This window comes from Lutra lutra, chromosome 11, assembly GCF_902655055.1.
Source record: "Lutra lutra chromosome 11, mLutLut1.2, whole genome shotgun sequence".
Lineage (NCBI taxonomy): Eukaryota > Metazoa > Chordata > Mammalia > Carnivora > Mustelidae > Lutra > Lutra lutra.
The window spans coordinates 87,581,666-87,602,349 of NC_062288.1; the positions used below are offsets into that span (position 1 = coordinate 87,581,666).

Consider the following 20,684-nt stretch of genomic DNA (forward strand, 5'->3'; position numbering starts at 1 on the left):
TCCCCGGTCCCTAGCACCGTGACTGCCTGTGCCCACCTGGCATTACCAGTATATCCCCGGGGACTCCGCAGCTACACCGTCTCCATGGCAGTGTTCGTCCTTCTGGAGTCCCAGACACGGGTTCTTGTTAGATATCCATGTGACTCCTCAGACACAGAGTATTCCACTCCAGGTCTGAATGACATTTCTGTGTTTTCCCATAACTCCAGACAATTATTATTCTTGTTTGCATTTTCTAGGTTTGAAGAAAAGGCCCAAATGGATCCCCTAAGTGCTTTGAAGTATTTACAAAACGATCTTTATATAACCGTGGATCATTCAGACCCAGAAGAGACAAAAGAGGTAAAGGTGGTAATAAACTTCAGAAAGTGAATGTTAAAAAAAAAAAAAGTCTAACTTGCTGATTTTTCTCTTAGATGTTTAAAGGATGATGAGGAAAATATGACACTAATAATTTTTAAAGTAGCACAGAGCAGATGAAATAAAAATTGAGTAGGCTTACTAAAGCCCTTGATCCATTAAGAAAAGGATTCTCAGGTTTAAGGTTTTAACTTAGACATTAGTTTTGTGTGTTGGGAAGGAAATAGAAATTTTTACTTCCATAGTCCCATGCTTTTCTCTCTTAAAGATTGCATAATGGCTCAATATAAACTTTTCTGTTGATACTCCAAAATCCTGTAAGAGAAAAAAGAAAACTCTCCTCTTTTGTAAGAAGAAAGTGAAGAGAGGTTAGTGAGAGTAGAATCCTTGTTACCTTGATATTATATGATTGTCGTAGCAGGATAGTTCAACTACAGTCTACTGACTTCTTTTATCAGGTGTCCCTAACCTTGAGAAATGAGTAGCAGATCGTTACTTTTAAGGGTTTTGAGGAGATGTCATGTTTTAGGGCATACCTGGTTATCTGCAGTGTGTGTGTGAACACACCTGCAGTGTTTCATGGTCTTACAGCTGGTCTTCCTAGTCACCGCTGAGATTCCTTCTGTCACTTTTAACTTTCGCCAAACATCCTTGTTCATAGTTCATTTAGCAACATCTGGAACTGCAGTCCATTTTACCTTCCACTCACAGAACTGGTGCTGATGATACCATCTATTTCCCTGTTTTCAGTTGCTTTGCTTTGGCTTTGCAATAGCAACATCAAGCAGTGCTTTTTTCTTGTTCAGCAGTGACACAGGTTTCAGATTTAATGTTAGATCACTTTCAGGTACCAGGTTCATTGTACTTTCAAGCAGTAGAGCTTGCATGCCTTTGGCCCCAAAACAAAGAGATTCTCTTTCATAGTTGCCTACTGTGAAAATAAGTCTGATTACTCTTTGTCGGTATTAGTTAAAACCCTTCCCTAGGTGAAGAATCAGAACACGCTCTAGAACCCCCCAAAAGGGGGGACAGTTAATTGTCTCTCCTTGAGTCTTCAGTCAGTTCATGATACTATTTGAAATGGGGGAATTATCAGAGTTCAGCCAAGTAGCAGAATATGTTTGGTTTCAGCTGTTACGGCTTATAACTAAAACATAATTGTGAAGAGTCTATTAATGACCATGCATTTGAAAGTTATAAATAGATTTCCTTGTGTTTTCTCCATAGTCTATCTAAAATGGCTGTCACCTGGGAACATTCATTTTTCTCTTATTTTTTAAAACCAAACCAAAACAAAATATTGCAAAGTAAATAAATTCAGCTGTGTGAACTGCAAGTAGGCCAAAGAAACAGACAGTTTGTTCTTAAGCTAAGCTAATGGGAAAAACCGGGACAGGGAGGTATCTCAAGTTCAAAGGAGCCATTTTTAAAATTTTGGTAGCGGGTTTCTCCTTTTCTCCTTTTCTCCTTTCCTCGGTAGTTTGAAGTTGTGATTTTGTATGCCACAGACTTACGTTTTTTGAAAGTGGAAAGCTTTTTAAAAGCTTTATCTGTTAAGAGCTGTTTAACCCTAACAGAAGTTACAGTGGTGCCGTGCGTGTGTGTCAGTGTCGGAATTGCTTCAGAGACTTTCTGAGGACAATACCCTCACCCTTAGATTCTCCTGTCTGCTCTTATGGAACAGAAAACACTCCTGATATTGAGGATTACTGCTTCATAAGAGTATTATTTTGTTTAAAAATGTGTAAATGGATTTTGTTTTGAGAAAAGAAATCCTTTGGTGACAGTTCTAGGATACATACTTAGCATCTTTCTCAGTAGTAAGGCATATAGAGCTTCACTTTCCTTATATCATTCCACTTATCAAAAAAGACCTTACTGTTGTTTTCTGTGGAAGCTTGTTTTTGTTCTCTCTGTATATTTTTACAAAATTCTTTATTATGTTAGTGATTGTATTAGCAACTAGAAGTAGTTTTTAGGTTTTTCTCTTTTTTGAGAGGCTGATGACATCATCATTATGCCTGTTATTGGGAAAAATGATGGTGGACTACCAGCTGTATACCAAATAATGATTCTTTGCTTTTCTTCAGTCTGCAGAACATGGATTCTAAATTGACAATGAGCTGCTGATAAACCTTATGAAAATGATATTTTTTTCTAGAAAAGGCCTGAGAGAAGGTTGCCTAAATTAATTCTGCTGTTTTCAGAGAAGATTCTATAATAGAGAAGGAATGAGAAAAACAAGTTTTGAGCCAGTATTGCACATTTTGTATTAATTACATTTCTGCTGAGGTTCCAAAGTACTGGTGTCATTCATTTAACAGATGTGTATTGAGTCCCTACAGTATGCCAGGCATTCTTCTAGGCACAGGAAATATATTGGTGAACCAAGCAAAATACCTACCTGGGTGGTACTTAACTACTAGTGGTGAGAGATGATAAACTTAATAAATAAGCAAATTATAAAGTACATTAGTAATGATAGGTATTAAGGAAAAATTAAAGAGATAAAAAGGGTAAAGAAAGATCAGAATTAGAAGGGGTGAGAACTGGAGAGTTGCAGTATTAAATAGGATGCTCTTAATAGGTTCATTTAGAAATGAGATGTACGCAGAGACTTGAAGGGTGTGAGGAAGTGATGTAAGCAGATAATTTGGGGAAGATAATTCCTGGCAAAGGGAGGGTTAGAACAAAGACCCGAGGGTGGGAGCATCCTGGCTTTGTGTAGGAGAACAGCCAAAGAGGCCACTGTGGCTGGAGTAGAGGTAAGAATGATGGCAGTAGTCACAGATGAGGTCAGAGAGGTAAGAGCAAGGATTGGGAGATCAGATTGTGAATGACTTCGTAAGTCAGTATTAGGACTTGGGTTTTCACTCTGAATGAATAAGGAGCCAGGGTGGGGTATTGTGCAGAGGAGTGATGTGATCTGCTTTCTGTCTTACCTGACTTAAGATCACTAAGCTCTAAGATCACTCTGACTGCTGTATTGAGAACAGACTAAAGGAGCGTAAGAATGGAGGCAGAGAGACCTCTAAGGGAGATGGTAGAAATTGAAGCAAGGGATTATTGTAGTGCACACCAACATATCAGCAGTAGAAATAGAGGCAAAGTAGACCATATTCTCAATATATATTAAAGGTAGAACCAACAATGGGAATGCAGACTGGCGCAGCCGCTACAGAAAACAGTAGGGAGGTTCCTCAAAAAGTTAAAAATAGAACTACCACACAATCCATCAATGGCACTACTAGATGTTTACCCAAAGAATCCAAAAACACTAATTCAGAGGGATAGGTGTCCTTTGATGTTTATAGCAGCATTATCTACAATAGCCAAATTATGGAAATAGTCCAAGTAGCCATCAGTTCACACACACACACACACACACACACACAATTGAATATTACTCAGCCATTAAAAAAGAATGAAATCTTGTCATTTGCTACAGTGTGGATGGAGCCAGAGAACATTATGCTAAATGAAATAAGTCAGAGAAAGACAAATACCGTATGTTTTCACTCGTGTGTGGAATTTAAGAAACAAAACAAATGAGCAAAAAGGGGGAAAAATAAGAGGCAAACCAAGAAACAGACTTTTTAAAGTATTCTCTACATCTGACGTGGGTCTCAAACCTGCAGCCCCAGCTCCAGAGTCACTCGCTCTACCGACTGAGCCAGCAGGTGCCCCAGCAGACTTAACTATAGAGAACAAACTGATGGTTACAGGAGGTGGGGGGAGGGGAGTTAAATAGGTGATGGGAATGAAGGAATGCACTTGTGATGAGCACTGAGTGGCGTATGGGAGTGCGGCATTACTATATTGTACATCTGAAACTAATATTATACTGTGTGTTAACTAACTGGAATTTAAAACTTAAAGTAAAACCAACGGGATTTTATGATCAGTTAGATGTAGGGTTTGAAAGAAATGACTCCAGAGTTACTAGCGTTAGTAGATGGCGTTAATATCAACTGAAAAGAGAAGCCTCTGGGTAGACCCAGGGCTCCTGATTGGGATCAGGAGTTTAATGTTGGATATCTCCAGTTTGAGGTGCCTTGGAACAGCCAGCATTTACACGTTGAGATGATAGTTGATTATTCATATCTGACTTTATTCAGATTGTGTAATATCACTTAGTACCTATTAAAATCCTAGGCCAGTACATATCAGTTCTGCTTAATAAGATCATTAAAATAATAGTTTTTGGCCTATCCTTTTTATTTAGCACCAATCAGTTTATCTTTCACCTTAGAGTTCAGAAAAGAAGGGGCATCTGGGTGGCTCAGTTGGTTAAGCAACTGCTCAAGTCAGCTTGGGTCATGATCCTGGACTCCCAGGATCAAGTCCCACATTGGGGACCCCACTCAGTGGGGCATCTGCTTCTCCCTCTGACCCTCCCCCCTCTCATACTCTCTATCTCATTCTCTCTCTGTTTCAGATAAATAAATGCAGTATTAAAAAAAAAAAAGTCAGAAAACAGGAACAAATTAACCCTCAAATAAGTAGAAGATAGGAAATTAGTGAAATAGGAAACAATAGAAAAACATTTAAAAAGGGAGAAGTTGGTGGGGCGCCTGGGTGGCTCAGTGGGTTAAGCCGCTGCCTTCGGCTCGGGTCATGATCTCAGGGTCCTGGGATCGAGCCCCGCGTCGGGCTCTCTGCTTAGCGGGGAGCCTGCTTCCTCCTCTCTCTGCCTGCCTCTCTGCCTGCTTGTGATCTCTCTCTGTGTCAAATAAATAAATAAATCTTTAAAAAAAAAAAAAAAAGGGAGAAGTTGGTTCTTTGAAAAGGTGAATAAAACAGCAAGACTTACAAAGAAAAAAAATAGTGAAAATAGTCAGCATCATTATGGACCCTATATACATAAAAAGGGAATGAACTATTATGAACAACTGTCAACAAATTCAGCAACCTGATGAAATGGATCAATTCCTTAGAAGACACAAAAAAAACAGACATAGGAAGAATCAGAAAATCTTAAGGAACTCCATATCAATTACAGACATAGATTGAATTTATAATTGAAAACTTTGTCACGAGGCACCTGGGTGGCTCAGTGGGTTAAAGCCTCCGCCTTCAGCTCAGGTCATGATCTCAGGATCCTAGGATCAAGCCCGGCATCAGGATCTCTGCTCAGCGGGGAGCCTGCTTCCCTTCCTCTGTCTGCCTGCCTCTCTGCCTACTTGTGATCTCTGTCAAATAAATAAATAAAATCTTTTATTTTTTTTTTAAAATTTTTTTTTTTTATTTATTTGTTTGAGAGAGAGACAGTGAGAGACAGCATGAGCGAGGAGAAGGTGAGAGGAAGATGCAGACTCACCATGGAGCTGGGAGCCCGACTCAATCCTGGGACTCCTGAGCTGAAGGCAGTTGCTTAACCAACTGAGCCACCCAGGCACCCAGTTGGTTAAATAAAATCTTTAAAAAAAAAAAAAGAAAGAAAAGAAAACTTTGTCACAAAGAAAACTATAGTTGTAAATGGCTTTCTCAGTAAATTCAGTCAACATTTAAGGAAGTAAAAATAGCAACTCTTCATAGATTCTGAGAAACCAGAGGAAGACAGAACACTTTCTAAATTCTGTTATGAAGCAGGTTGACTCTGATATTAAAAACCCAACAAAAACATTGTAAGCAGAGAAAATTACAGACCTCTTGTGAATGAAGATGCAAAATTCTTAATAAAATTTTAGCTAATTGAATCCAGCAATATATAAAAAGGTTAATGCACAATGACCAAGTGAGGGTTTATTCTAGGGATATAAGGTTGGTTTAACATTTGAAAATCAGTCATTCCCCACCCTGACAGAATAAAGAAGGAAAACCACAGATCATCTCAGTAAGTGAAGAATAAGCATTTGACATGATTCAAAACCCATTAGTGATTTAAAAAAAAAAAAATTCTTAGCAAACTAGAAATGAAAGAAACTTCTTAAATGTCATAAAGGGCATCTATGAAAAACATAACTAGTACTATACTTAATTGTAAAACATTTTCCTTAAAGATTATGACAAGGAGTGTCAGTAGACACCCTCTATTCGGCATTGTGCCAGAAGTTGTAGCTAATGCAATAATAAAAAAAAATAGTATATGGAATGGAAAGGAGAAAGGAAAATTGTGTGTAGATCACATTATTGTGTCCATGGAAAACCCCATGCAATCTACAAAACAATAATACTAAGATAAGTGAATTAAGCAAGATTACAGAATACAAGGTCAGTAGAAAAAAAAAATTTATATTAGCAGTGAACAATTTAAAAATGAAAATTTTAAACCTGTTTATATTAATGCCAAAATAAATATGTAGGAATAAGTCTATTGTAAGAAATTAAAGAAGACCTAAATAAATGGAGAGGGATCACATTTATGGATTGAAAGATTAAGGATTATTAAGATGCCCATTCTCCCCAGATTGGTTTTTTTTGTTTTTTGTTTTTTAAAGATTTTATTTATTGGGACACCTGGGTGGCTCAGTGAGTTAAGCCTCTGCCTTTGGCTCAGGTGGTGGTCTCAGGGTCCTGGGATTGAGTCCCATATCAGGCACTCTGCTCAGCAGGGAGCCTGCTTCCCCCTCTCTCTCTGCCTGCCTCTCTGCCTACTGGTATGATCTCTCTCTCTCTCTCTGTCAAATAAATAAATAAATAATTTTAAAATTATCACAAGTAGGCAGAGAGGCAGGCAGAGAAGGGGGGTGAAGCAGGCCTCCCGCTGAGCAGAGAACCTGATGCGGGGCTCAGTCCCAGAACCCTGAGATCATGACCCACGCTGAAGGCAGAGGCTCAACCCACTGAGCCACCCAGGCGCCCCCCCAGATTGCTTTTTACTTTAATGCAGTCCCTATCAATATTAAGGCAAGTTTGGATTTCTTTGTTGTTGAAAAAAAAACAGGCAAACTGATTATAAAATTTATATAGAAAAGCAGAGGTCCTAGACTAGTCAAAACTCCTGAAAACAGAAAAACAAAGCTAGAGGTTTCATACTACTTGATTTTAGGATTCTGTATAAGCCACAGTTATCAAGGCATTGTGGTACTGGCTTAAGGATAGGTCAGTAGAACAGAACAGAGTTCAGAAGTAGAACCACATTGATGTGGTCAGGTTTGTTTGTTTGTTTTGGCCAGGATGCCAAGTCTATTGGGGACTTAGTAGTCTTTTTAACAAATGGTGCTGTTATCTCAACCCCTATCTTACTCTTTACACAAAAACTAATTTAAGATGGGCCTAAATATAAAATCTAAAACAGTAAAGCTTCAAGAAGTATAACCTTGGGATAGACAGAGATTTCTTGGACATGACACAAAGGCAGTAGCCATAAAAGAAAAAAATACGTGGGTGCCTGGGTCGGAAGTCAGTGATGTGCCTTACTCTTGATTTGAGCTCACGTCATGATCTGGGGGTTGTGAGATTGAGCCCTGGGTTGGGCTCTGCACTGGGCATGGAGCCTGCTCGGAATTCTCTCTCTTTGTCCCTCTTCCCCTTTCCTCCTGCCTCCTACCCTGCCACATGCAGTATCTCTCAAATAAATAAATAAATCTTTAAAAAAAAAAAAAAAAGAAAAGATCTTGATAAGTTCAGATTTCAACAGAAGTAAAATTTCATAAAAGACTTTAGAAAAATAGACAAGCCAGACTAAAATAATACTTGCAGTAGATATGTATGATAAAGGACTAAGACCCAGAATATTTAAAAAACAACAACAACCAGAAACCCATGGATTTTAAATTATTCCTTTGGTTCCCTCTTTTCCTTTTTTTTTTTTTTAAGATTTTATTTATTTGACAGAGGGAGAGATCACAAGTAGGCAGAGAGGCAGGCAGAGAGAGAGGGGGAAGCAGGCTCCCTGGTGAGGCTCCCTCTTTTCCTAACTCTAGCTCGGATAATTTCTTTAGGATATTTGTCCAGTTTCTGACCTTCAAAAGACCATTCACCAGGGCTTAACGAATACTAACGTGGGGCACCTGGGTGGCTCAGCTGGTTAAGTGTCTGCCTTTGGCTCAGGTCCTGATCCGGGGGTCCTGGAATCAGGTCCCGCATCAGGCTCCTTACTCAGCAGGGAGCCTGCTTCTCCCTCTGCCTGCTGCCCCCACTGCTTGGGCTCTCTCTCTGGCAAATAAATCAATAAAATCTTTAAATTAAAAAAATATATATTAATGTGATTGATAACCTGAAATTTTAAAGGCTGGAAGCACAGGTATAAAATACATCTTGAGGAATCAGTGGTATCAACACTTAGGCCTTACAGAGCACTATGTAATTCCATTGAGATTCTACTCATTGGTCTACTCTCTTCCTTTAATTTACCTGTTTTGCAGCATCCTCATTCAAGATAAAGATAAATAGTTCTCCAAATTAAGTACCATAGTTCTAAATACTCTCAATTTCAGTTGATCTGTTGTTTGTTCACAGTACATTAATACATTTCAAAAATAAAATAATTCCAAGATTTGGTCTAGTATTTGGAAAGCAGTCCAGTAGAAAAATCAGCATATTCTTTAATCTAAATGTAGTGTTCTTCTTGCTATTATTTGGTGAATAGACTCAGGCAGCACATGTGCAGAGACATACAGTGGCTAGTAAGTGGTGTTATTTTTCTCTAATGTGCTTAGCCAGCTAATTTGCTTCTATTTTTCTTCTACAGTTCCAGCTTCTAGCTTCAGCTCTGTTCAAATCTGGTTCAGATTTTACAGCTCTAGGTAAGTATTCCAGCGTAGTTTATCCAGCTTAGATGCCCTTGCATTTGGGGAATTGGGTTTTGGTTGCTTTTAAATGAAACATCAGGTGAGATGTTCAGCTAAACAAATGGTGCAAGTTTCAAGGTGGGGAGCAGATTTTCTAATGACCTGCTACAAAGTTACTTTCCACGCATCAGTCACCAGTTCATGGGTTAGTTTGCAGTTCCTGTTACACCAGTTGCTGGGTTATTATGCAAACGGAAGGCAGTAGAAGCATGATCCAAATAAATTAACTTGTATAGCATTGTTTTGGAATATAGGCTGTAAATTACTGATACACTTACTATGAGGTAACACTTCTTGGTTTAATGACTTTTCCTCTCAGTTTGTCCTTTGTGGAATTGTATGAGAAACGGATTGTTGATGGGGTAGGCAGTGAAAAAAATGTTTTGAGATCTAAGAAAATGCCTTAGCTCTTTCCTGAAAATGGGGATTTATGAGTGTTATTATCTTAATTGTTTAACAAATATTCTACTTGAAACTCAAGCATTTCTTAGACACCCCATATAGGGGCATCAGTCGTCATTTAGGAATACTCTCATTTGCTATTAATGAATTACTAAAGTAAGCTTGACTGTAGTGAAGTGGGGAATCTGTAGAAGTTCCACCATCCAGAGCTTTATTCAGGTCAATTTTTAAGAATCTTTTCATTAGGATAAGTCATTATGATAGCTTTACTTTTTCAACAAGATTGTAGGTTTTTGAAGTATGGGAATTTCCAGCTTTCCTCTTCTCATCATAAAATACAGTCCCACAGTGAATGCTTATTAATTCCATTGATGCCAGTGCTATTATTGTTTGCCTTAGAAATGGGCAGTAATATTGAAATTTTCCAGTATATGTAATATAGATACTATTCTTTATCTCTGGAATAAAATAACATTTTGGAATATCGATTTAATTTTTTCATTGTTTGTCCTTTCGTCTCCTAAAGGTAAACCATACCTCAAAGGAAAAAAACAGCATATATAATTCTGGTGTTTTTCAGTGGGGTGGGAAAGAATAGGAATTTTCCTTGGGTTCTTGCCCTTTCTTGCTCCATAACCAGTAATTAAGGCTTCTCCACTGATCTAGGCAACTTTAGTCCTAATTCCAGAATACTTAGGATTCCACAGGGCAGGACTGAGCAGGCTGCTGTAAAACATAGGTTCTCTGAAAATTCAGATAATCATTTACCACGATTCCATACACGAAGATGTTTTGAGGCTAATAAAGATCTTAACCTTATGATGGAGAACCTACATATAAGTAAGCATTATTTTAGAAAGTCCATACCCTTGTGAATCTCATCATTTGAAACAGATATAGTGATACATGAATTAGGTCCCTGGAACATAGAAATTCTGTTAGAACAAACACGTGCCTTGTTACGTGTGGATACCAAAGCCCAGAGCCGTTACCTTTATTTTTTTGGTGGGCAGCACTGCAGTCTCCCCAGCTGACTTGTATTTAGCCGCCAGAACGAGAATTTCTCGGCAGTTACTTAAATATGTGAGGCTGGTTTCAGCAAACATTTTACCTTTAACTTAACTCTCTTCTTTGGTCTCTGTCCTGTTCACTGCCAGCTAATATGTTTTATCAGGAACAGTTTGTTTTGCTTGGATTGCAAGCAAACCTCAGAGAACAATACAAACAATAGGAAAAAATACAAAAAGAAAATTCCTACGGGGTTTTATTTCCTACCTTGTCTGAAGGGAGGCAGTATCTTTCATAGTTAAGAGATGAGAGTGTAGGAGAGCAGTTAAGAATCAGAATCTGTGTTCGGATATCAGCTCTGCCGCTTGCTAATTTCAAAAGTGACTCGAGCAAGTCACCTTTCTAATAATTAATTTCTCCATCTATAAGATGGAGATAATAAGAGTACTTACCTTAAGTTGTTGAGAGAATTAAATGAAATAATTACGGAAAACACTTAGCACAATAAAACAGTAAGTGTTCCATTCACAGTACCATTATTATTATTTCCCTTAAAAATGTAACCTTGGGGCGCCTGGGTGGCTCAGTCGGTTAAGCGTCCAACTCTTCATTTTGGCTCAGGTCATGATCTCGGGTCATGAGCTTGAGCCCCACATGGGACTCTGGACTCACCAGGGAATCTGCTTCTCTCCCTCTACATCTGCCCCTCCCCCTCCTCCCCCACACCCCGATAATGCATGTGCATGCACACATGCTTGCTCGCTCTCTGAAATAAGTAAATCTTTTTTTAAAAATTGAAACCAGGGGCGCCTGGGTGGCTCAGTGGGTTAAGCCGCTGCCTTCGGCTCAGGTCATGATCCCAGGTCCTGGGTTCGAGCCCCACATCGGGCTTTCTGCTCAGCAGGGAGCCTGCTTCCCTTCCTCTCTCTCTGCCTGCCTCTCTGCTTACTTGTGATTTCTCTCTGTCAAATAAATAAATAAAATCTTTAAAAATAAAAAAATAAAATAAATAAAATAAATAAAAATAAAAATTGAAACCAAATGGGTCATTTCATGTATATATGTATACATTTTTTTAAAAGATTTTTATCTTTTTTTTTTTTTTAAGATTTTATTTCTTTGACAGAGAGACAGAGAGAGAGGGCACACAAGCAGGGGGAGAAGCAGGCTCTCTGCTAGGCAAGGAGCCCAGTGTGAGGCTCCATCCCAGGACCCTGGGGTCATGACCTGAGCCGAAGGCAGTCGCTTAACGACTGGGCCACCCTAGTGCCCCTAAAGACTTTTATTTTTAAGTAATCTCTACACCCAGTGTGGGGCTTGAACTCACAACCCCAAGATTGATAGTCACATGTTCTACTAACTGAGCCAGCCAGGTGTCCCTAGATGTATATATTTTTCATGTGCAGATAAACTAAATATTTCATTTTCTAAATTCTCCAAAAATATTTGCCTCCACCAAACTTTCTGACTGACTTCCTCCAGAATTGTTTATCTTAACGTCTTACTGAGAATTAAATGAAAGTATTTACTAATGTCCTATGTAATTTAAAGAATTAGGGGCACCTGGGTGGCTCAGTCAGGTGACCGCCTTCAGTTCAGGTCATGTTCCTGGGATCCTGGCATTGACCTCCATTTGGGGCTCCTCACTTAGCGGGGATCCTGCTTCTCCCTCTCCCTCTGCCTGCTGCCCCCCACCAGTTGTGTTCTCTCTCTGTCAAATAAATAAATAAAATCTTTTTAAAAAAAAAAGAATTAAAAAGATGGAAAGCGTTTTACAAATAGCTGGCATTATCTTAGTTTTGAAAAATGACTGACTGCAGAGAAAAGCAGCCTCTGGGGATCTTTAATTTAAAGCTTATGGTGGCTCTAGGTTTTAAACTTTTAAACTTGAACTCAGACATTTTGCCAATGTTTAGAGCTGTGTCTTATTTCCAGAAAGTATACACTGGAGCGACTTAAGCATATTTTCAGCAAGGTATGTGACAGGTAGGAAAAATCTAGTCTATAGTACATATTGCCTTTTTTGATCTTCACACCTCTTTTTAGAAATTTTAGAGTCCAAATATGATGTGCAAAATACAAATTCAGAGAGACGTTTAAAATATTTGATGCCTAAAATAGTGCTTTTTATCATTGTGTTGACATTTGTGAATGAGGAGCCCTAAGAATTTTGCAGCATTTGCTGTGTCCTTTTAGCCTTTATACTTTATATCCACTTCCTTCAGCCTCTTGTCTGTAGCCCATATGTTTATAGGTACTTTTTGTATAACAGAAAGTTTATTATTAGCAATAGAAAGATCAACAAACGTGTATCCAGGAGAAAAATGAGAATTCTTGCTATTTCTTCTTAACTGTAAGTAGGAAACTTTACCTAGTCTGTATAAGATATTAAGTTAAAAGTATATTCCTAGGGGCACCTGGGTGTACAGTCGGTTAAGTATCCTACTCTTGGTTTTGCCTCAGGTGCTGACCTTAGGGTGAGATTGAGCCCGGTGTCAGGCTTCTTGCTCAGGGTGGGGTCTGCTTTAGATTCTCTCTCCCTCTTCCTCTGCCTCTCCTGCTTATTCTCTCTCTCTCAAATAAATAAATCTTAGAGGAAAAAAATAAATAAATAAAAGAAGGGGCGCCTGGGTGACTTAGTCGGTTAAGTGTCTGGGGATCCTGGGATAGAGCCCCGTGTTGGGCTCCCTGCTCAGTGGAGAGTCTGCTTCTCCCTCTTCCTCTGCTGCTTCCCCCCTAACTCATGCTCTCTGCTCTCTCTTGTGCTCTCCCTCTCTCTAATAAATAAAATAAATAAAATATTAAAATATATATGTGTGTATATATATATATATGTTCCTAATAGGTCACTTTTCTTTTTAGAGTTATCATCTCTGGTTGTAGTAGTGATAAAGCAATAGATAGCTGGTATTTATTGAGCACTTAACTATGGGGCCAGGTACTATTTTAAGTACTGTACAGGTTTTAACTCATTTCATCTCCATAATAATCCTATGAAGTAGTTAGTATTATGATCCCCTTTATATAGGAAGAAACGGGGACACAGAGAAGCTTAGGTAACTTGCCCAGGAATAATACTAATGAATGGCGAGACTAGGATACAGAATATAATCCTATGGCTTCAGAGCTCACACTCTAAACCAACTATACTACTTCTCACTGAGCTTTAACCAGTGTCTGCTACTCTGAGTGATTAGTTCCTCATTCCATTTTATGATGAAAATGAAGTGAGAGAAACACTGATTAGGAGTATGAGATTTAGAATCTACATTACCGTTTTTTCCTAGCTCTGCCGTTTAATTAGTCATGTTACTGTTGATGGGTTTCTTACTGCCTACCCCTTTTTAATGTATTTTTTTAAAAAACTTTGAGTACAGATAAAGCTTAAAGTTCTCCTTGAACAGCTTTCAATCTCTGTCTCTTCTCAAGTGTAATCGTTCATATCGGGCAGATTTTTACATACACATACAACTATATACACAGACCTACAAATACAGTGATTCTCTTTATTTACAGTAGTTATATTCTGTAAAGTCGTAAGAATTACTGAATTAGTGAATACTAAACCAGAAAATTTCTCCTATGGGACATACAGAGTTAGGTTCTTTATATAATTGATTAACATTGCACAACGCTTATCAAACACATAAATTTTCTCCATAAGGCACATCATGGCCTTAGGATCACTAGATAACACTTCAGCACTATGCTTGGGCACCTTTTTAATAAAGCAGTGAAGTCACAACAAAAAGCACAAAAAAGTAAAAAATAAAAAGCCAGTGGATTTGAAAAGGACACTTGTTTATAGTGTGAGAGGTGGTAAAAGAAGACAGAGCATCACCCAGTTCACCTTAGCTGACAGCATCTGCCTGTGCTCATTCAAATGTTTGCTGCTCTCCACATATCCGTGAATGACCACATATTGCCACAAGTACTGATTTGGGGGTTACAGGTACGTTTTAGTGGGCAGGCAAATGCACATATAAGGAATCTGTGTAATAAAGATGGACTGTACCTATACACAGACACACACAGACATATACTTTTGTGTGTTCTGGTTTTATTTATTACACAGTGTAAAATACGTATTCTACAACATAACATTTTAAAATTAATGATGTGCGGGGCGCCTGGGTGGCTCAGTGGGTTAAGCCGCTGCCTTCGGCTCAGGTCATGATCTCAGGGTCCTGGGATCGAGCCCCGCATCGGGCTCTCTGCTCAGCAGGGAGCCTGCTTCCTCCTCTCTCTCTGCCTGCCTCTCTGCCTGCTTGTGCTCTCTGTCAAATAAAAAAAAAAAAAAATCTTAAAAAAAAAAATAAAATTAATGATGTGGCTTAGAGATGTTTGCAAGAAACTATACTAGATCTATTGTATTCTTACTAAGTAATACGTGGTATTCCATAATAAGATCTGCCATAATTTAAACATTCATCTAATAATAGTGTGAATTTCAATTTTCTCATTAGTAAATGGTAAATAAAAGTAAAACATACTCAGATGGTAATCACACTTAACCATTGGGAGCATTGAGTTATGTATAGATTTCTCAAGTCAAAATCAATATGTTATTTACCTGAAAGTAATATAATACTGTATGTCAATTATATATACTCCAATAAGAGAAAAAAAATTAAGTCAAAAAATAAATTAAACATGTTCTCTTAAGGGGTAAGTGAACTTGGCACACTGCCTACAATTTAAGCCCTCAGTCAATATTAGTTAATAAAAATAAATAAATGGGTTTTGGAGTCAGATAGACACAGGTTCACATTCCTTTCTCTTCCTGCCCCAACTGTGAGATCTTACAAAGACTGAATATCCCTAAGTTGTCTCATCTGAAGGAGGGTTTATGATAACTTCTTCGTTATTTTTTTATAAGAATGAAATGTGGTCAGGGACACCTGGATGGCTCAGTATGTTAAGCTCTGCCTTCAGCCCAGGTCATGATCCCAGGATCCTGGGATCAAGTCCCGCATTGGCCTCCTTGCTCAGCCAGGAGCCTGCTTCTTCCTGTGCCTGCCACTCCCCCCTGCTTCTGTGCTCACTCACTCCCTCTGACAAATAAATAAATCTTAAAAAAAAAAAAAAGAATGAAATGTCATATATAAAGTACCTAGGATAGAGTAGGAACTCAGTGTTTCCCTCCCTCTTAAATTATTTAATCTCATAAAAATATATTAACTTTGTTCAATGTTACTTCATTAGGATACGTAGGTACTTCATTAGTAACATATTAGTAATACATAGGTATTACTTCATTAGAGTAATATATCAGAATCAATATCTTCTCTTTTTTTTTTAGTATATGTGCTGCCGAAGCGAGCACTCAATATCTTCTCGTAAAAAATAAAACCTATTATGACAATTTTACAAATATAGAAAGTAAAACAAGGGGGAAACCCCTAAAGTTGACTACAGTTGGTTATATTACCACACAGTAGGGGGGAAAAAGAGAGTAACCTTTTCAGTACAATACTACAATGCTTAGACTATACTTTTAGATATATTCAGAGACAATAAAAGTAAAGAAATGTCTATTTTTTTTGTTGGTTGTGGTATGGGTATAGTAATTCTGGAACATGTTTTGTGTGTATTTTACGTTGAACAAATGAGTAAATAGGATGGTGTAGAGATCAATTTTCCTAGTGGGAGAAAGGAGATACTATAAGTAGGGAATGGGATTAAGGAGAGGAAGAATCCTGTAGAGTTCTAAAAAACACGGGAATCATCAGTAAAATCACAAATTCATAATTCTGCTTTTAAAACTGTGTATATCTGTGCACGTATATGTACATGTCTAGAAACACCACCACCCTTGGCAATTAATGCAACTGATCTTAGTCCTGTCACTCACCACTAAAAGGAATTAGGGCTTCTTAAAAAAATGGCTGATTCCAGAGCTATGTAAAGATGAGCTTGGATATCTTGCTCTGCCAGGAAATAAGGAAGTGCTCAAAAATTAATGGGAACATTAAAAAAGACACAGAAACAAGCTCAAAAGAGCTCTTGCTGGCCAAAACTGGGACAATGTGAGTATTAAAATGAATAATGATGGTAATAAATACGATATATTGAAAAAGAAAAGGATCTGAGTACATAGTCATGCAAATAAAATGGAGGAAAAAAGAGAAGCTCTTCAGTGTCAGTCAACAAATGGAGAAGGAATTGTAGAATTAGGAAAACACTATCAGTGTTTTGTTTTGTTTTAGCAAAATATAATTGTTTTAGCAGGAATCATCAGTGAAGGCAAATATTGTTGGGTTCGGGTCTGTCAGGGAATAGGAAATTCACAGTTTCAGGCTGTTCTTATCAATATTTTACTAATTGCTGGGGGCGCCTGGGTGACTCAGTCCATGGAGCGTCTGACTCTCTTGATCACAGGTCTTAATCTCAGGGTTGTGAGGTAGAGCCACATGTTGGATAAGGAGCCTACTTAAAAAAAAAACTTTTTTAAGAAAGTATTTTACTAATTGCAGTGGTAGAAAACAACACCTTCACGCCAGTGAAATCTGGCGGATACCAGTTTGATCAGGTGATCACGGTTAACATTGGGATAAACTGAGAGCCTGTGCCTCCTGACATGATGCAATGGGAAGGACACAGTATCACTTTGGTAGTATTTTTGCCAGAACTGCATAAATTTAATCTGATTCGAGGAAGCAGTCAGACAACCCAAATTCAACACATTCTACAACTACATAACTGCTCTGTACTTCTCAAGGATATCAGTATCATAAAAAACAGAGGCTGAGGGACTATTCCAGGCCAAAGAAAACTAAATACTCGTTGAGTTTTAGATGAATAGGGAAAATAACTATAAAAAAGACTATTGGGACAAAAATGTTAAGTTTCCTAAATTTCATATATAGTGGTTATTTAAGTGATGTTCTTAGGTGAAATGAACTCAAGTATTTAGGGGTGAAAATGTCTACAATTTACTTCCAAATCATTCTACAAAAAAAGTATGTGTGGGGTACAAACATACAAAGAGAGAGAATGAGAACACATGTGACAAAATGTTCAACAGCTTGAGTAATCTAGGTAAGGGTGTATGAGTCTTCGTTGTACTATTCTTGAAATGCTTCTAGGAGTTTGAAATTTTTCAAAATTTTAGAAAACTCTGAAAGCATAAAATAGAAAAAAATAACCTCATCATTCAGAGATAACATTGTTTACATTTTGGAGTATTTCCTTCCATTCATTTCCATGATATTTCTTTGTTAAATCTTTTTTTTTTTTTAATATACAGTTTCTTTTTTTTTTTTTTTTAAGGTTTTATTTATTTTTTGTGAGAGAGATCATAGAGGAAGAGGGAGAAGCATACTCACCAATGAGCAGAGAGCCCAATGTGGGGCTTAATCCCATGACCCGAGACCATGACCTGAGCTGAAGGCAGACACTTAACCAACTGAGCCACCCAGGCACCCCTCTTTGTTAAATCTTAAAGCTCCAAAGATGTAAACATTTGCCCTCAAACTTAAAATAATAGTAAAAGAATTGTTTTAATAAAAAGGAATGTTCCTTTCTTGAAACATTGTTTATTTTCCTTCCAGGAAACTGGTATCCTTGGCAATGTTTTGTTCTGTTCATGTTCTTTACAAGAGTAAAAAACAGAATGTACCTAAAACTGTATTGTAAGTTGAATGAACATTGGTCCAGTTTGAAATAATTTTCATTAAGTATCAAGACATATATAACTTTCTGGCACTATTTCTGTGTCTCATGGTACTCGGTAGGGTTCTCTTGTCTCAGCCATTTCATGAACAGGGAAATCAAAAAACTATTTTATTATTTTCCTACTTCATATGTACATAAGAAATTTAAAGCAGTTGGGGCGCCTGGGTGGCTCAGTGGGTTAAAGCCTCTGCCTTCGGCTCAGGTCATGATCCCAGGGTCCTGGGATCGAGCCCCGCATCAGGCTCTCTGCTTGGCAGGGAGCCTGCTTCCTCCTCTCTCTCTGCCTGCCTCTGCCTACTTGTAACCTCTGTCTATCAAATAAATAAATCTTTAAAAAAAAAAAACTGGATACTTCCAATATATTAAAAAAAAAAGAAGAAGAAGAAAGAAATTTAAAGCAGCTTAAAGCAATGTATACCAGCTGACTAAAGGAAGGAAGCATCTCACTTGAATATTCCTTTGGCTGGAATGAACTCGAAAATTAAATGTTTACTAGAGGTTAAAGGAGGGGAAAAATCCTTTAGTTCATGGTCCCCACCTTTTAAGAATGTCATCCACTTTCTAATGTTTATCTGGATAAAAAGTAGGTCATTGTTCTATTTCTCACATGATGTGTGCCCGGCAGAGAGCCTGGTGCTTAGTACCATAAATGCATGGCATTTCCTATGTGCCAGGGATGTTCTACGTTACTGTACAGGTATTTCTTTCAGTTCTCTGACACTAACTTCCAGCTCTCAGGACCTCCATGATTTTAGACCACCTTCTAAAGAAAGTGATTTTAGTATGTTTTTCATTTTGATTTTATTCTACTTTTTAAGGATTTTATTTATTGGGGCACGTGGGTGGCTTAGGGGTTAAAGCCTCTGCCTTTGGCTCGGGTCATGATCCCAGGGTCCCGGGGTCGAGCCCCTCATTGGGCTCTCTGCTCAGCAGGGAGCCTGTTTCCCCCTCTCTCTCTGCCTGCCTCTATGCCTACTTGTGATCTCTGTCAAATAAATAAATAAAATATTTTTTTAAAAAAAGATTTTCTGGGTGCCTGGGTGGCTCAGTGGGTTAAAGCCTCTGCCTTCGGCTCAGGTCATGATCTCAGGGTCCTAGGATCAAGCCCCTCCTCGGGCTCTCTGCTCAGCAGGGAGCCTGCTTCCCTTCCTCTCTCTCTGCCTGCCTCTCTGCCTACTTGTGATCTCTGTCAAATAAATAAATAAAATCTTAAAAAAAAAAAGATTTTATTTATGAGTGAGAGCAGGGGGAGGGGCAAAGGGAGAGGGACAAACTGACTCTGCGCTAAGCTCTGAGCTCAACGCAGAGCTTGACCCCAGGACCTGTGCCAAAACCAAGGGCTAGACATTTAACTGACTGAGCCACCCAGGTGCCCCTGATTTTATTGTATTTTTATTATCAAAAATATTTTAGTGGCTCAGAAGCATTATAAAGTCAGAAAAAGGTGAAACTGCCTCAGTGGACTAGAAGAGAAAAATGTTTGTAAAGGAAAGAAGAAAAATCATTATTAGTTACTAATGATTGGTTAGCCAGTCATTAGAACAGGGGCTTCTCACATAATTGCATTTACTATGCACAGTATCACCATGAAGTAAATAAGATTAACACAAATTTACCGCTGTGGAAACAGTTGCAGAAAGGCTGATTAACTTACCTAAGATCACACCACGGCCAGGTAATAAAACTGGGTTCACAGCCCATGTCTGTCTGCTTTTAAAATCAGATGAGTTTTTGGTTTTCCCATTATACATTGCTGTTTTTCTCAACTAGCTTCTCTGTTAACATGTTTTAGACACAATGGATGAGTTTCTTTGTATCTCTCCTTTACCAGGCTTTCCGATGTGGATCACACGTATGCTCAAAGAACTCAGCTCTTTGACACCTTAGTAAATTTCTTTCCTGACAGCATGACTCCTCCTAAAGGCAACCTGGTGGACCTCATCACACTGTAACTGAAGAGTCACTGGACAGCAATGGAGAACAGGAGTCTGCTTTCAGTATTGTGGAGTTCAACTCTGTTGACCGACAATTAGGCTGCAGTGATCGAGGACTGCACCAGAATTTTGAAGGGATCTTTACTGTCACAAGTTTTAACCCTCTTCCTTCATACCCAACCTCAGCCCCTTTCTCCTCATCCCATCCTGAATTAGGTTAATAAAGTGAAATTGGTATACTTTCCATTTAAATATATATATATTTTTTTCTTACTTTAACTTTTAAGAACGAATGAATATAAAAGAAGAAATAATCAGGCAGTTTACCCTTTTCTGATTTTTATTTCATTTTTATAAAATCGGGGCAAATAAGTACTATTAACAGACTCAGTACTCGAAGAATGGGGTTTTGTTGTTGTCGCCTGGTTTGGCCTCCCTTCTCTCTCCTCCTTTCCCACTTCACTTTGCCTCGCATCACACAACTGCTTGTAGGTGGTGTCACTTGTTTACCTCTTCATTCTTAAAAGTATATAGTTCTGTAGGGCAAATGATGTATGTTAAAGTGGTA

The 20,684-nt window shown here is 38.3% G+C and overlaps 1 protein-coding gene across 2 annotated transcripts in view; it reads left to right on the forward strand.

Annotated features, from left to right (window-relative positions):
- The window catches only part of MKLN1 (muskelin 1), a 173,277-nt gene extending 152,909 nt beyond the window's left edge, over positions 1–20,368 (forward strand). Inside the window, exons 16-18 of one of the 2 annotated variants that reach the window (XM_047694932.1) lie at positions 240–342; positions 8,996–9,054; positions 20,014–20,368. In XM_047694932.1, coding sequence (XP_047550888.1) covers positions 240–342; positions 8,996–9,054; positions 20,014–20,134 — 283 coding nt within the window. In that variant the 3' untranslated portion in view covers positions 20,135–20,368. The remainder of the gene's footprint in view (positions 1–239; positions 343–8,995; positions 9,055–20,013) is intronic. The other variant, XM_047694931.1, reaches the window with a different exon arrangement.
- Positions 20,369–20,684: the final 316 nt, after the last annotated feature.